Here is a 17,269-nt window from a genome sequence, read left to right on the forward strand (position 1 = left end):
AACTTCTGCAATAATGCTGATGAGCACTTCTTTCTCTCTTCCAGTGTCTGTACCTTTTATGTAGCTGTGATTTAGCCCAATTTTTATGCATGAAATAATTTCCCCCTCATGAAATAACCTGTAAATGAGAGGGCTATAAAAAGGAGTACAGCATTGTAGCCACCAGCTCACTAGAAAGAGTAACCCAGTCTGCAGCAAAAAGATTCCTGCTCAACAAGTCGCAAGAGGAAATAGATTTAAAACAGTATTATTGTGGCTCATGAGCGCAATAGTTTTAAAGTACATACCAGCAACTATTGCATTGTGACTACAGGCTTTAATCTTGTGAGCGTTAAAATTAAGTTTTCTGTACCACCCATTGTCATTGTTTCCAAGGCAGTTTCCAGAAAACCAAAGCAATAAAATCACAATATCATAATATACAACAATAGTTCATAAAATGAGTGCAATTGTCATGGCTAGTATGGAGCTGAACAGCAATGTCTTTTCATATCTGTTCCATGCTCTGGTGCTTCTGTACTATTTATATAGTCTTGCAGCTGTGTAATATTCTGTGCCAGAGTGCAATTGAAGTCCTGTTCTTGAAATTCATCTGCCACTGTGAAAATTCAGTCTAGCATAACTTGCCTATTTGTGCCACTGCTGTGGAATGTTGGAAGTAAGTGCAAAATACAGAGAGGAGGAGAAACTGGGTTTATAGACCTTTCTCTACACACCTGGACAAATGGCAGCACTAAAATTGCTCTGAATTATACTTCATACTTCACAGTGTGTAAGGTCTCTTTAAAAATGTATTGCTAGTAAATCAGCATTCAGTCCCGTTTTACTCTGCACTCCAACCTTTTCAGTTGTCTCTGATTATTCCCAGGGTTGTCGGCCTATATTAGTGTAGGTTCTATTTAAATGTATCATATGTTTGTGGTTAATATGCAGTCAGTAATATAGTCTTTTATAATAGTTGCATCAGAATAAAGTAATTGGGATTAGAAATCATATAGGGCTTGACTTAAGACGTAAGGAATCAGAGCAACTATTTCATTTAAGGGGGGGAAATTGTGAGATTAATTAACGTGAAATGACATTGAATGTAGAAGTTTTGAATTATTTTATTACCTGTGGTAATGTCTGTGCTGATACATAGGGTATCGCTTGCATCACGTTAGATGTGCAGTTATACAGCTCATGCTGCTGGTGTAAACAATGATTCATCCTTCTTAGGTTTATCCAATTCACACACCCCTGTGAGGCCACCTAGTACCTCCAGCACGGGCAGTAGAGGCAGGTGAGTTGAATAGTTTCAAAACCAGCTACTAAGTTATTGAAGTGTATAGAGAACGAAATGCATATTACAGGATTTTAAAAAATCCCGTTTAAGAGACACATTGAGGCTTTTAAAAATCATGTGCCAAAAAATATGGAAATTGTAAAGCTCCCATTTTGACCACTGCACCACATAAAGAGGAAAGGCATTATATATTCTCTCATGTTTTGATCACTTGCATTTAAGTTCTATGCACACACACTTTATTTTGGTCTTTCAGCCCCCACTTCTGTCCTCTACCACAGAGGAACATAGTAGTTGATGACAGAACACGGGTGGCAGGGAGCCAAAGCACAAATTAAATAGGGCCAAAGGATTCACATTATGTGTGTGTGTTGTGTGTATGTGTCTATATCTCTACATACATAAACACATACCTTTCTTTGCTTTCTGAGCTGTTCACTGAGACAGCTCCTTTCTGAGCATGGAAACCGAGCAAGCTGTTCATGGAGAAAGATTGCTCTTTTCTTCCCTGGGCAGCTGGGCAGGGGGACTCAGCCATGTCCCTTCTACCCTATTGCTCCTCTGTTTTTACCTAATAAATGGGGGGATCTCAGGAAGGGAAGGTTTAAATCTCTCCACTTCACAGTTTTCACTTCCACCAATGCTGCTTAGCTGATCAGAAGGTAGTAGGTCAACTATGGGGAAACAGTGGCCTAGGAGGAGGTAAAACCCGTGGAGAGACTGGTAGATTCGAGGTTTCCAATCACTGCTGTACAGGTTAGGAGAACAGCCACTTGGGGTAAGTTCTAAATCAATGTTTAATAATATATATGCTTGTAAATTATATATAAAAAGGTTGATAATGAACCTCATGCTTCAGAGCCCTGTCTGCGTATGTTGAAGCAAAAGTAAGACCACCAAAGTTATTATTTATGCCTTATATAGCCTGTTGTTCCTGAATGTGAACTAGTCTGTTCATATATGGAATGTAGGGGGCCAATGTGCAGCAAGGGGGCCACTGCCACTGTGGTGATTCTTAACTTTATCGTTGCTCCTAATCTAGAGGGTTGAAACATGAAGGGGAAATGCATGAAACGTTAGCTGAAAATTAGCACAATATGTGAAAGTACAATAAGAGGAATGCAGTATTGCGCTCTTCTGATAGTTCCATCAGTGAAAGTGTTTCAGCTTGCCAGATGGAATTATCCTCCCTTCTCCTCCTGCTGTTCTGGGGGTTCTCCTGACCATCACCACCCACCAGGCAGAGGGGAGGGTGCTGGGGAAGGAGAGGGAAGACGCCTTATTGCAGGCTTCCTCAACCTCAGCCCTCCAGATGTTTTGAGACTACAATTCCCATCATCCCTGACCACTGGTCCTGCTAGCTAGGGATCATGGGAGTTGTAGGCAAAAAACATCTGGAGGGTCAAGGTTGAGGAAGCCTGCCTTATTGTGTAAACTGAAGCCCCTGCGTTGGGGTTCTTGTAAGAGCTGTGGTTATTGAACATCTAAAAAAGCAAGCGTTGATGAGGAAAAATCAGCTCTGCATTCTTGAAAGGGAATTTCCACCTTACCAAACTTATAGAAGTCTTGAATTTCTCACTTTAAAAACAGTGCATGAAGTCAGTGAAAGGGACTCTACAGTGGTTTACTTGGATTTTTGAAAGGTATGCTTTTTATCAGCAAAAAAGATCAGGAAACAAGACCCTAACTCCTCTGGCTAGAGTGTTTAAATTTCAGTGAGCAATTTTTCTGAAATTTGAACAGCTTGTATATCTCTCTCAAAAGATTCTCCATACCAGACTCTAATGACAGAGGCAGATTTGATATTTAGGACATACTGATTTTATGTTTGGTAAAGTGCTAAAAATCCATTCCCTCTCTAATTTGGAACCACTTCTACAGCTGTAAAAACCAACTTGGTTATGATGCCTCCTAACCAAGTGCTTTATCCACTTACGGGCACAATTGCTTTCACTAATTATATGGAATTTTTAATTATTTTAGTTCTAGCATTTTGAAGTGCAATTTAAAATGTGTGCTTAATCTCTTTGCTTTCCAGCTGTGGTTCATCAGGCCGAACGGTGGAAAAGAACAATATTAGTTTCAAGACTGAACATGTGAAAGTTAAACAGGAGCCAGGCACAGAAGAAGAGGTATGCAGTTACTCGGGACCAGTGAAGCAAGAAAAAACAGAGGATGGCAGGAGGAGTGCTTGCATGGTAAAAATCTATTTGTATGTTGTACAATTTATCATGCAAACTATCAGCAAAGAGAACTGAGGGCATTTATATTTTACTGTTTTAGGAGAGTTGTGTTACTTCCGGAACCCTCCCCCTTAGGGCTTGCCCAATTCTCTCTCTCCCTACATTGCAGTAGTGGCCAGTGAGGTGATACAGGTGGGGCTCAGTTGGTCTCCTGGCTTCCCAACACCATGAGGGTCACTGCTTCCCTCCTCCTCCTCAGCTGTTATTGTGCAGTAGGTTACAATGCCACCTTTCTGTGGCCAAGAGTGATGATACTATTAGATTTTTTTATAATACATTATAGAAAAAGTAGTCATTCCAATGCTCATTTTCTAACTCAGGAGTTATTTGGAGAGTTTCACATGGGATTAGTTTGAAACAGATTTGCCACGTCAAAGATGACCCTTCAAAATTAGTAATTTCTGGCACAGAGGAAGCAAGCAATACAGTACCTAGTTTCCATAGGAATTGTGTAGAGCCAGTATTGCTGGGTTCCCATCCCGTTGCACAATTCAAAACAGGCCTCCTATTTCAAAATACTTTAAGCTTGTTAAAATATTTACCAAATATAGTGCACTGAAAACTGTACAACTTGTCTGAGAATTGTCTGCACATGCATGTGCATGTTGACATTTCCCTTTTGTTGAAATTCTTTGTTTACAGTCTACCCCAACTTCATCTTTTTTAAAAAATGTTTTATCAATTTTCAAGAATACAACTGTAAAAGGTCAGTAAGATGTACAAACCAGTCAAAGAAAAAACGTAACTGTGACTTAGTGAAGTACATAGGATGTTTATATCATGTTTTTCATCTTCAACATTAAGAAGTAAATAGGGAGCGATGGGAGTGTCAGCCCATAGCATTTTGATAAAGCTGAGCTGAATGGGGGAAAGAGCTGTGGAGACATGGAAGTACAGTGGTGCCCCGCAAGACGAATGCCTCGCAAGACGGAAAACCCGCTAGACAAAAGAGTTTTCCGTTTTTCAATGCGCTTTGCAGGACGAATTTCCCTATCTATGGGCTTGCTTCGCAAGACGAAAATGTCTTGCGAGTCTTGAGATTTTTTTCCGCTCCCCCCCTTTTTCTAAGCCGCTAAGCCTTTAATAGCTGCTAAACCGCTAATAGCGCTAATCCGCTAAGCCGCTAATAGGGTTGCTTCACAAGACGAAAAAACCGCTAGATGAAGATACTCGTGGAACAGATTAATTTCGTCTTGCGAGGCACCACTGTACAGGTTTGAGAGACATGGAGGACAGATTAGATTGCTATGTCATAATAAAGAAGGTAGGTAGGGGCTGAAGGGGGTGGGGAGCAGAAAAAGGAAGGTGGAAAAGGCAGCAGTCTCCTACCCAAGGCAGTTTCTCATAGATTTTAATATTTTGTCTTAATTCAGCTTAGCAGTCCTGAGAGCAGCTTGACTCCACCACTTTCCACAAACTTGCATTTGGAGAGTGAATTGGAAGCACTGGGAAGTATAGAAAACCATGTTAAAACTGAACCAGCGGACTTGAGTGAAAGCTGCAAACAGTCTGGACACAGTCTTGTAAATGGCAAGTCCCCAGTGCGTAGCCTCATGCATCGATCAGCTAGATCTGGAGGAGAAGGCAACAACAAAGATGAAGATCCCAATGAAGACTGGTGTGCTGTGTGCCAAAATGGAGGAGACCTGTTATGTTGCGAAAAGTGCCCAAAAGTTTTCCACCTCACATGTCATGTACCCACTCTCCTCAGCTTCCCAAGGTATGAAAACATACAGGAACATTGAGTTAGTCACAATGAGTTAGCAGCATCAGCTATCTTCTGTCAGCCAACAGCAGGGATGGGAAGCCTTTTTTCAGCCCTAGGGCTGTATTCCTTCATGGACAACCATCCAGTAACTGCCTGTCGGGGTGGCAAATTTGAGGAGGCTACATTTGCCTCACTAGCAGCCATGTTTGCTATGCACCACATGTTTGTGGCATCTGGGCTGGGCCAAGCAGGCATGATTCTGGGTCTAGTAAGGAGGACAAGTCTGAAGAGATCTGTTTCTAGGTTTCAACAGGAGGTAGCGGTGGGATCCACCTGGATTGGGGTTGGAACCTGCCGGTAAAAGAGCAAGTCACTGCCTTTACCTACCTATCAGCTCCTACCAGTTGGAGGCGTTTTGTAGGGCAACTGATGGGCTGTGTAATTTCTGGGGACAGAGGAAGGATTGGCAGCACTTTTGTCCTCTGCACAAGGATCAAGGCGAGGTTAAATGCCAGTGTTAGACAAGGATAGGAACCTGTTCACTCTAGAGCCTTTGGGCTCCATGAAACTTTCCCATTGACTTCAATCCCTGAACATGCCAGGACTTCCCAGTGCCTCTTTCCTATTTCTTGAAGATTTATTGGTGGTGGAAGAAGGTAATTCATGCCTGGAAAATGTGCAAACAGGACAACCATATAGGACCTGTGCATAATGTAATTTATTCTAGTTACAAAAAATGAATTTTCTACCTGTAGATTTTTCAGTACACTAGTACAAAAAAATGCCTGAATTTCTGAACTATATTTTCCCCATTTTTAGTGGAGACTGGATATGTACATTTTGCCGTGATCTTAGCAAACCCGAAGTGGAATATGACTGTGACAACTTGCAACATAGTAAGAAGGGGAAAACTGCACAAGGTTTGAGTCCTGTGGACCAAAGGGTAGGTTACGGATAATACATTTATCTTGTTTTGGAACTGTTCTTAACTAAATGCTCTTGGCTTTTCTTCTGCTGTGGTCTCTTGACTTAGTTTAAACTTACATTTACATGAGTAACTTTACTATATATCTATATTTTAATTAGTAAGTGGGTGCATGTTGATATAGCAGGACTAGAAATAAATTATTATTGGAGATGGTCCAGTTTTTAAATGGCAGTTGGTTTTAATATTTATGGCTATATTGGGGGTCTACTCTAATTGTTTGAGCATTCGCATCATGAACAAGAGATCAGAAATCATCTAGACTACTAGACTCCAAATAATCCAGATGACTAGAATGGATTGAAAATGTGACATTTTCACTTGGAGAAAAGGGTTTTTCCTAGAATTGACTTTTGTTTTCATGCTGATTGATTGATTGATTGAACATACTGACTTCCTTCAGGGCAAAGCTTTCCTATGATGACTTACAAAAGATCATTACTTTCACGTGCCTAGGATAATTTAGCTTCAGTGCTCTTCCAAATGATTTATAGTACAACCCTCTTGCAATGCTTATAGTCTGTGCCCCTCATGATCTTCCTTTTTTACCCTTTCACCTGTGATCCAAAGAGCTGGCCTTTTCGACCAGTATAGTTCCCACCTTGGCTTCATCTCCCTCCTTAGATGGCTCCCTTGTCTCAGTCTGTGAAACATGTGCTCTAATGATGAAAAGATTTGGGAATTTTGAACACTTCCTTTTAGGATTAGACTGTCTTTACTTTCTGTTTTCCAGAGCTGTTCACATCTCTATGATAGGCAGTAATTCAGCATGTAATGGAACCATAGAATTGTAGAGTTGGAAGGGACCCCAATGGAGATAGAAGCACAATGAAGCTGTTGCTTCTTTCTCTCTCTGTAGGTTTCAGTAATGGCAGTTGGTGGCTGCAGAGAGAGATGCTCACAGCTGGTGCTGTATCCTCTGGCTTTGGCAATTTGTAGCAGTTAGAATGCTTATGGTTTGATTTTCATTGATGCTATATTTCGATAGCTGTTTTCATGCTTTTTGTACCTTTTTTTGGGGGGGGGGTAGAAAGGTATAGAAATTGTAAAATAAGTAAAATAATCACTCTATAAACAATAAATAGTCTTGCCACCTGTGACAATTGCTTTTTTTCTAAAAGTTTTTGACATCAGTGGTCTTGAACAACTGGTTTAGTTTTATCCATAGAATTAACTAAAATGGAATTAGCAAAGTACATTCTGAGAAGAGGATGCAACAGAAGGTTATGACACCTTCTCACAAGTGAAGGTGCAGTTTGTGAACCAGTTTCCCATAAAAAAACAAAACCCCAGAGCCAAAACTATCAAGGGGACTTTCTCTTAAGAAAGGCTTAAGCAGTTGATTTTTTTTTAAACTTAAAGTTGGATGCATGTTGGGTTGAAATAAACGACAGACGAATGACAAGTGTCATATGGGAGGCATCTCCCTAGCATGTCTCGGGGAGTCCCTTTTATTGAATATTACAGCATTGCCACATATGTGCTTGTTGCTGATTGGTTAACACAAATACAATGCAAGGGCATTAATCATCAATAGATTAAAGGTTGGGAAAGGGAACATATGGTTGGACAGGTATGAAAACCTCCTTATTAAACTATTACTAGTGATTGATATTGCAAAACTTAAAAGAGCATAACAATCGCATTCCGTAGATGTGGTCAACCATGCATTAAGAACAGGTCAGGGTCCGATGTTTCATGAACTCAATGTGAACTAAACATTCTAGGGTGGATGAGGAAGGAATGCTTCAGCTTAGAGCGGTTTGCCAGACTCATGTGCAGAAGCAGAACTTCCCATCAGATGCATGCATGATGAAGGTTTCTAAAATTATGACTAGAGGGAGAGGAAAAAAATAGAGAAATGATTCACTCAAACCCAGAATTTGATGTCATTGATAAATTTAATGCATTTAATAACATAAAACAATGTGTGGTAGGTTCAGGATGGGCAGAATATTTCAGGCAGTGCCTTATATGTTGCACTGGGTGTTGTGAATAGCATATGCAACTTTTAGAAAGAATTACATTTTTTGGATGATAGATCTGTTAGTGGCTCTTAGCTAGGAAGAATGCTTCTACGTTCAGAGGCAGTAAATAACCTGAGCACTAGCTTTGCGGAGGCGAAAAGGGTGGGTTGTCTACATGGTGCTTGGATTGTGTGCTTCCCTGAAGTATCAGGCTGGTCAGGAGCTCAAGAGCTTGTTCTAATGTAGTGGGCTCTTTTTGTTGCTCAGAATATATTCTTCATGCTGTATCAAACTGCTGTCAAAACTTCCCGCAGCTCCAAAGGTTTTGGCATGTAGTACTGCTGGTTCGGGAAATAAATCCAAAAGCCCCTTTGGCACATGGGATTAGTAGCCTTGTTCTTTGAATCTTAACCACAGGCTACACTTGTTCCAGGTAGTCTTGTTGAAGTTAGTGAGGCTACTGCAGAGTAGGAGGTTTATTTGTTTCAGTTGTTGGGCTTAGAGAATCCTTTATATACTTGAATATTCCCCTGTAACTTATACATTAACTGAAATGCTGCCTTTTGGAATTACTTCTTTTGGAAGATCTCTTGTAAACAGTTCAATAGGTTTTATTGCAATCAAGTAATATATAAATTTTGTTACATAAGCAAATGAATGGATGAATGAATATTTACTGTTTTTTTCTCTCTGCAAGAAATGTGAGCGCCTCCTGCTTTACTTGTATTGCCACGAGCTGAGCATTGAATTCCAAGAGCCAGTCCCAGCCTCGGTGAGTGACTTAATGCATTTTACCATGGAAATGATAGAATGTGAAATAACCAGCAATTGACAGACAAAATTGTCGTAATGAAACTTGGACTAAAATCAGTGTGATTATTATTTTGTTGGCCAGTCTTTTGAGTAATTTTATCTGTTCACAAAGTCGTTTGGATGAAGATAGTTGACTGAACCAGAGAGCTCATGATGGCCACTAATTTTTTTTTTTATCACAAGTTTTCTCAAAAGAAAGAGAGAATGAATCTCTCTCTCTCTCTCTCTCTCTCTCTCTCTCTCTCTCTGGGAGTATTTCACTGTTGCATAAATGAAATACCACCACATTGGGTATACACTTTACTCTGACTTTTGTGACTCCCTCCATCTTTTCTCAACAGATACCAAATTACTATAAAATAATAAAGAAACCAATGGATTTATCTACAGTGAAGAAGAAACTGCAGAAGAAACATTCCCAGCACTACCAGACACCTGAAGATTTTGTGGCAGATGTTCGGCTGATCTTCAAGAACTGTGAAAGGTTTAATGAAGTATGTTAACTTCCAACCTGCAGAATCATTCTGGTTAATATGCAAAGCTCATTTCACGTTGCACCTTTTCCACGTAGACTTTAGTTACAACTGCTGTAGGAGTTCTAGACTTGTGGTTCGTTTATGTAGGGCTCCCACTCTATAGGTTGTATGTTTACATGGTTGGGCACAGAACTGAGTCTTGAGCTCTTCCCCAATTGTGCACAGAACATTTACTGTGAATGGGTTCAAAGCATATAAATGCCTATTCATGTGATCTGTCAACCTACCGTATAGTAGACAGATTACAGATTGGTGCTTACTTGCATATTAATGTATGCATATAGGCTTTTTTTCACAGTTTTAAGTTTTGGATAGCCCACTCACGTACAGTCTACTCTGTGATCTGTAGACAATTCCTTGGCTTCTCATATTTTCAGATTTCATGTTAGTGAAATTGGTATTTGGATGGCTCAAATCATGTCTGGAAGAGACTAATACCTGTATATTGTCTAAATATATTGCAAGTTTTGATTGAAGATTGCTTGTGTTTTCTGTAGAGCAAACCTTCCTATGCTGGCATATTATTGCCTGAACTGAGCAGACCCAAATGATAAAACTATCCCAGACAAGTTCCTTGTGGGAATCGCTTAACAGGATAACTGCAAAGCTTTAAAAGCAGTGGAAAACAAAACAAGCCATCACAACTAGAAGTAATCTTACTTATAAATTAAATCAATTATATCCACTTATATATTATATCCACATAAATTATTTGTTTCATTAAAACATAAACTCTTGTAAGTGAACTGTAAACAGTTTGGGGAAGTGGTGGTACAGAGTAAATAAACCTTAAATAAAAGTGTGAAAGGTTTAGACATTCATGGTTAGCCATTGATCAGCCAACATAGCTGGATGGAGCTTCCATGTTTAGGAACAGTATATTTTTGAATACTAAAGTCTGAGGATATGCAGCCGAGGAGTGCTGTTGCCTCCATGCCTTATTTACTTGCACCTTAAAACATCTGACTAGCTATTCTTAGGACCAGATACGGACTAGATGGATCATTTGTCTGATCCTGCAGTGCTGTTCTAAACCTCTCTCAGATATTTTTACACACAAAACCAAATTAGCTTGGGAAGACCCTTCATCTTACAAGGTAATCTGCTGGGCTTCATTATTTGTTGAGCTGCCAGCTGATAACATGACTTGAGTGCCCATTTTACTGTTGCATGTCAGTTCAAAAAATCCATTAATACAATATAAATAATACAAAACGTCTATGATTGTGCATGTCTGGAATGTGGCATTTCATAGATGGTACTTTCTAAAGTACTCTCAGACTGAAGCATAAAGTTGTTACACACACATCCTACAAAAATGTGACTTATAAACTACATAATGGGGTAATTCATAAAATAATATAAAAATAATAAAACAATGGATAGGGAAATACTTAATATGGACATGAGAGGTCATTTTGGCATAGGAAGACATTTAAAGATGCCTACCTGCTCGTGCAATAGAAATTCACTTGTGCAAGAAGACTTCTGTTTTCTCTTATGCCCAACCTTCCAGAGCAGGAAAGCAGAGGCTGTAAGCGGTGAGGAAAGGAAGGAGAAGCCTAGTTGTGTGAGCAGATATCTTTACTCATGCTAAGTTGGATGTCACCCATAGTTTCGACACTTAAAACTAATTCTTAAAAAACTAAATTTAGAAACTTCTGTGATGTGTGACCATACACTGTTTGTGGACATGCAGGGAATGAGACAGATCTTGATGGTGTTCTACAGTTTATAATTTCACTTGTTTCAAGTGCATTCAAGTAGCCTGTGCTTTCTATTTCAAGACATAAGAACAATAAAAGTGTAAAGCCAAAAAGGGTATGAGACTTCTTGAAACCAGTTGGGAATTGACCTTTTTAACTGAGCTAAACAAGTGAGGTGGAAGAGCTGTGTGTCTCAGAGCATACTGATGTTAAGGAATAGTTGAATCATTTCCTATGGAAGGAAAATGCTTCAGCTCCTAAGGGTGAATAGTTACAGCTACAGTAGGAAACTACGGCAATGAAGGATGTCTGCCTCTGTTATTGCGGCAGTATGATCTCAGATGTTCAGGACTACTTCCTGTGTGTGGTTACATTTTGTTTATCAAAGTGGACAGAGACCCAACAGAAAAATATTGCATCACTTAGGCCATTTTTTAGGAGAAATTTTCAGGCACTTGGATGAAAGAGATGACTGCCGAACTTCCACATCACAGCTCTCACATCAGTTTGCTGAATAAATTTTCTGTGAGTCAAACAATACTGGTCTTCTGTGCTTGGTATCAGTTTCTGCAGTAACATAACTTGCTTAGGATTCGTGTACTGCAAATGCAGTAACACCTCATGAAGAGAGTCACCTCTACATCACTGAATTTTAAAAATAAATTGGTATGGTTGACTTTAGTCATCCAATCCTGTGCGGTCTCATGACTTTAGAAGGGATTATAATTTCCTTTTTTTTGACTCTGGTATCCTTTTTAGATGATGAAAGTTGTTCAAGTTTATGCAGAAACACAAGAAATTAATTTTAAGGTAAGCGTTTCAGACCATGCTCACTTGCTGAAGGGATGTGCATTACCAATGGGTGATGTGTTACTATCTTTTTACTTTTCAGGGTGATTCAGAAGTAGCACAGGCAGGCAAGGCAGTTGCGTTATACTTTGAAGATAAACTTACAGAGATCTACCCAGACAGGACCTTCCAGCCTTTACCTGAATTTGAGCAAGAAGAGGACGATGCTGAAATAACAGATGACTCCGATGAAGATTTTATACAGCCGCGTAGAAAACGTCTAAAATCGGATGAAAGACCGGTGCATATAAAGTAACCTGATTAAAACGGACCTAAACTATTGTAAAAAGAGAAACATATTTAAGTGTTCCTGGAATATTATCTTGCCTTCAGTGGCCATCTTATTGAAGCTGATAGTGTTCAGACAGTATTAGAATACAAAAAGCATTTGTACAGAAACATACTTGTCAAAAAGGGGGGGAAAGCTTTCAACTTCTGTTCCGGTTTTTTTTGTTTTTAGTGTTTGAATTTTCATTTTACACTTGAGAATACTTCCTCATTTCTCAGATTTGTGTGTGGGATGAATGTTGATAAAGAAGCGAGTTTTATATCACAACATTTGTATGAACAGTGAACTCTTGTCACTACTTAGTAACCATTTTTGAAAGACTGGACCAAGGCAGTCATGTTTGCTTCCATGCTAGGCAGCAGTTTAAACTGCAAGAAACCTTCCTCAAGATCCTCTTCATGCAACCCTAGGTGTGAATTGGATTGTTTTTATTCATCGTCTCATCTAAGTGGTATTGCGAGTATCATATTCTGCGTTGGGTCAAATAGCTGGGTTCTTTCTTTTAACTGACTGTGTATAGAAGTATCGTGACTTGATCATTAAAACATTTTGAATTGGAGAATGCAGGAGTGCAAGTTCTTCATATGTGCTTCATTAAGTATGGTTGCAGTTAATGCTTTTCGTGGTCTTGAGTGGAAGTCCTATGCACAGAATACTTAAGTGAGTATCCTCTTGGAGTTTATTAATCCTATTTTTCTTCCCTTGAAAGGCAGGATGTTGGCTGCAATACTGGTTATATAGATCCTAATAATATCAGAATTAGACCATGAAGTTAATAGTTGGTGACTGTCCAGTCTTCCCTAATATCAGTTTCTGATAGACCACTATCAGCAAACAGTAACTTTGTCAACTACCAAATGTGTAAAATTTTCTGTATTCACTCTGTCTTATTTGTAAATAGTGGTATTGTAAATCCTTTCAGACAGCAACATTTGCTAGTCTGTTTTTAAGCTAATATGTATTCTTACTAATGTTCCTAATCAAGAACAGATTTGTAATATGTTGTTTATTTCTAAAACCGAGTTCATAGTTTGACGTTCTTTTATTATTCCGTTAGAGCTACTCAGAGTTTTCTTCGGAAGCAGCTTAAATGACATGTGGAAGAAAAGAGTCTATTGAGACAGAGTTAGTTGTTCACCCTTAAAACAGAAAATTTGCATGTACCAGTGTATCAGACAAGTGATTTCTGGGTAGGTGATGAAAATGGACCAGCCCCAATTGTGGTAATCTGCATGTAAGCAAGCTCTTCAGTTCTGCCTCAGTGGAAACACCGAGAGCAGAAATATTGCTGTGTTATTGTAATCTGATGTCGAACAGGTAAAATTCCCTATCTGGTCTGTATTGAACAGCACCAGAGGATACATTTTCATGCTCTTGTACCGAGCCGTACTCAGGTGATCTTGCGCCCCTGGCAGAACGGTCCAGATTGTGCTCCCTAGCCATGAACAAATTAGCTCTTCTTTCTGCCTCTCCTCCAACCCCAACCCCGCACCCATTCTTTTTTATAATGAATTCTTATTGAAGAAGGACACCAAGATGGGGAAGGCCGACCTAGATGACGGTATATAGCCATCTCCCTACTTACGCACAGGTTATGTTCCGGGCCCCTGCCTGCATAAGTGAAATCACACACCTGCATAAGTGAAATGGAAGGTCAGCTGTAACAGTAGAAGCGAGTCCTAGGATGATGTCTTTTCCATGCATCGAGGGTAACATTGAAACTGGGCTGTCATGTTTTTCAGTACATAGGGTCACTTACCACAGACACACACAGCACAAAAAATTAAAAGAAAATCTGGGAACAGAATCATGTAGCAAGGAAGTTCTTATGTGGAAAAAACCGGCACAGATGAGCTTGAATGTTACCACCTATGCTCAGTTGAAGTGATAATATGTAAAAAGTGAGAGCTTGTTCCATCTGTTAATGTGTTGACTTTCTCACAAGCTCCCACAAGTTTAGTAGATGCGCTTTTAACTGACATTTTGGTAAAACCGCTGCATGTCAGTAAGGCAGTATAGACCAAAGTGCTTAATAACATACACTGTATTTTCTAGCACCCCAATTTGCAATGGAATATGCACCATGAATCTTAAAATTTATGTATTTTGTAGTTTCCATGGGATCTATATTTTTCCTGTACTTTGAAGAACATTTTGACAACCTGGCTTTTCATATTACCTGAAAGCTGCAATTTTGTCAGCATACTTTCTTTTCAGATCTCTTAGGCTAATCACCCATATTTCCATGCTACATGTAAAAGTAGAATACCTGTTCTTTTGAGGAATGTAACTAAACTATATACAGGAACCTGCTTTGCTGGTGGCATTTGGCAATCATTTGACTTTTTTGCAGTCTTGCTACTTTGCAAAGTTCAGTGCAGGTAGAGAATGGTAGTGTTCTGCAGTTGTAAGGATTTATTTTATACAAAAGAATGAATAAATAGCTTTTTTCATACATGTTGGTTTTGGGGTTGCTCTTTCCCTTTGATTATCTGCTTGGAATGTAGTAGATCAGAAAGTTCTACACAAATTTTACAAATCACTAGGCTGTATTCCTGAAGGATGTAGGAAGTAGACAAATACGTTTCGTGCCCCATTTTTAGATTGTGTGCTTTTCTTAGTGTTCGCAAGATTTGTTCAGCCAGAGTAAATTTCCTGTCACCTTGTATGTTTAATGTGCATTCAAGATCAACCTGCATTTGGCAGTCCATGGATGTTTGTGCAATAACTGAGCTATACTGGGATTGAGAACACACTTTTGTATCTGGTTTGAAATGGATAGTGGAGCTTCCCTTGCATGTGATATGGATTTACCTTGCTGCATAATTACAATATAACTTAAGTGTATTATGGTTCCAGATGGTCCCAAGATACTCTTGTCACTTAATTTGACTCTTGCGCTCTGATTTTAAATGTTCCTGTAAAATAATAATAATAATTCAAATCTCTCCTGTTGGTTGTATATGTTCTGAAAGTTTAAGTTAATCCAAAGAAGAAAAAAGGCAGTTTGCTTTGAAACAGGAAGGACGACAAGTATGCAGCGTGCTGACTGTGGACTTCTCAATTACCTCAGCAGGTCCCCTGCCATGTAATTACTAGTAATTAGTGTTAGTTTAACCAGCTAAGTATGTTCAGGTCTTACTTAACTGTGCCCTGGAATTAAGTGTCCTACCATATACTATTAAGGCTGAATTACTATCCAAAAAAGGGTGTTTCCCCGCGCTAGCTTTTAAAAGTAGAAATGCTGTTAAATGTAGATAGCCTTTTTTTTCATGTGAAAAGATTCCCATTAATACTGCTTGATGTGGCATTGACTGTCGGCATACTGAGCACTGGATAGATAAGTGGAATGTTTTATAAACATTTCTGCAAGCCACTGCAACCAACCAATATTTTTTAACAAATCACCCCAATTTGCCGTTCTGTTGTATAACTTAGTTTCCTTCGCCAGTCCTATTGAAGTGTAGGTAATGGCAACAGTATGTTGAAGTTGAGTATGTAATGTACTGGTTGTAGGCTTCTTCTTTTTTCCGTTTTTTCCTCCTTTTCCTAGGAAAAAGCAATAAGACTGCTTTGTCTGTTGCCTCTTTAGCATGGCAGGAATCCTTTTCCTTTGGGTAGTGGTTTTATAGAAGAGTTTGTATGTGTATCACCCAAGTCTAGCTTTTAAAAAAATAATAAAGTGTGCAGTTAATAGTGTGGCATTTTATTTTAAAAATTGGGGAAAAGTTAACATATTTTTTTAAAAAGTAGGTGTTTGAGTAAATAACGGAGGTACTTTTTTAAAAACTTTATATGCCACAATTTAAATAGACATATTTCAGACTAATGCATAAGACTTGTGATGTCAGATATGGCCATCACTTTTCCTTTCCAAAGTTGCACGTGCAGTAACTCCATCCATTGTAGCTTTTGTGGTTTTTGCCTATTTGTCCCTCTCTCTTCTTTTAAAACGTGTCTGAATCAAAATAGCCTTGATAAATCGCTGTTTTGGTTCTTAACTTAGTAACTGATTTACAATTTAAAAATGCAGTTTGCCCCTTTCTATTTGAGTACCTTTAAAGCTGAGGAGCTGCTGCTTTCTTTTGACATGATTTGTGACTTTGTACAAAGAAATGCAAACATAGACCTCTCATTCCCCTTAGTGTGAAAATAAATTTCAAAATGGAAGGTGATGCATGTTTGTAAAAGGCCTGCAGATGTGGGCATTTCTTCAGTTCAAAATACCATTAAAGATGTATATAACAGGTCTGTAAAGATTTGTGCAATTGAAAGCCTGTTTTAATTTTATATGTAAACCTACAAATCAAAGGGTTCCATTCCCAATATTATTTCTGGTAATTAAAACTGGTACTTTTTGCACATAGTTAACTTTACTGATTCTTCAAAAAAGTGCTGTTTCTGTGGTAATGTATTCTCTGAATAATATTTAATTTTTTTAAAAACAAGTTAACGTTTCTAATTGTTCAGTTCCTGTGTTCTTTGGCTGGTGTGTAATAAAGGCATTTTTCCCCTTTACATGATTATTTAATACATTTAGCAGCCTGTAAATATTTCTTGTTAAATGCTCTGGAATGTGGTGTAGCAGTTGTACTTAGAACAGTTTTAAAAAGAATTGTTTTGAAAACCACTTTGTTTTGGTTATTTCTATTAAATTAGAAAAGGAAGAATCTTTCAAATGGAGTATTCTTTTGTAAACTGAAAAGCCTTCCTGAAAATATGGACTATTGTTTTAGAGGGTCAGTTGCAACGTAATTATTGGTATGGAACAGTAAACAAAAATGGGAGTATCTTCAACATTCCTTCAGAAATAATGTTTCCAGTTAAACTATATTCAGAAGACATCTGAGCCTTTTCAGTATCTCAGTATCAATGGATGTAAAATGAA

The 17,269-nt window shown here is 38.7% G+C and overlaps 1 protein-coding gene across 7 annotated transcripts in view; it reads left to right on the forward strand.

Moving 5' to 3' along the window:
- Positions 1 to 17,051, forward strand: part of TRIM33 (tripartite motif containing 33) — a 59,334-nt gene extending 42,283 nt beyond the window's left edge. For 3 of the 7 annotated variants that reach the window (XM_081009793.1, XM_081009795.1, XM_081009796.1), the window contains 8 exons: positions 1,219 to 1,282; positions 3,324 to 3,483; positions 4,902 to 5,248; positions 6,056 to 6,179; positions 8,886 to 8,960; positions 9,343 to 9,495; positions 12,003 to 12,053; positions 12,136 to 14,838. In XM_081009793.1, coding sequence (XP_080865919.1) covers positions 1,219 to 1,282; positions 3,324 to 3,483; positions 4,902 to 5,248; positions 6,056 to 6,179; positions 8,886 to 8,960; positions 9,343 to 9,495; positions 12,003 to 12,053; positions 12,136 to 12,348 — 1,187 coding nt within the window. In that variant the 3' untranslated portion in view covers positions 12,349 to 14,838. Of the gene's footprint in view, positions 1 to 1,218; positions 1,283 to 3,323; positions 3,484 to 4,901; positions 5,249 to 6,055; positions 6,180 to 8,885; positions 8,961 to 9,342; positions 9,496 to 12,002; positions 12,054 to 12,135 lie in introns of all 7 variants that reach the window. The other 4 variants (XM_081009792.1, XM_081009791.1, XM_081009794.1 and 1 more) reach the window with 2 other exon arrangements.
- Positions 17,052 to 17,269: the final 218 nt, after the last annotated feature.

This window comes from Podarcis pityusensis (genome assembly GCF_964106645.2).
Source record: "Podarcis pityusensis genome assembly, chromosome: 6".
Classification (NCBI taxonomy): Eukaryota; Metazoa; Chordata; class Lepidosauria; order Squamata; family Lacertidae; genus Podarcis; species Podarcis pityusensis.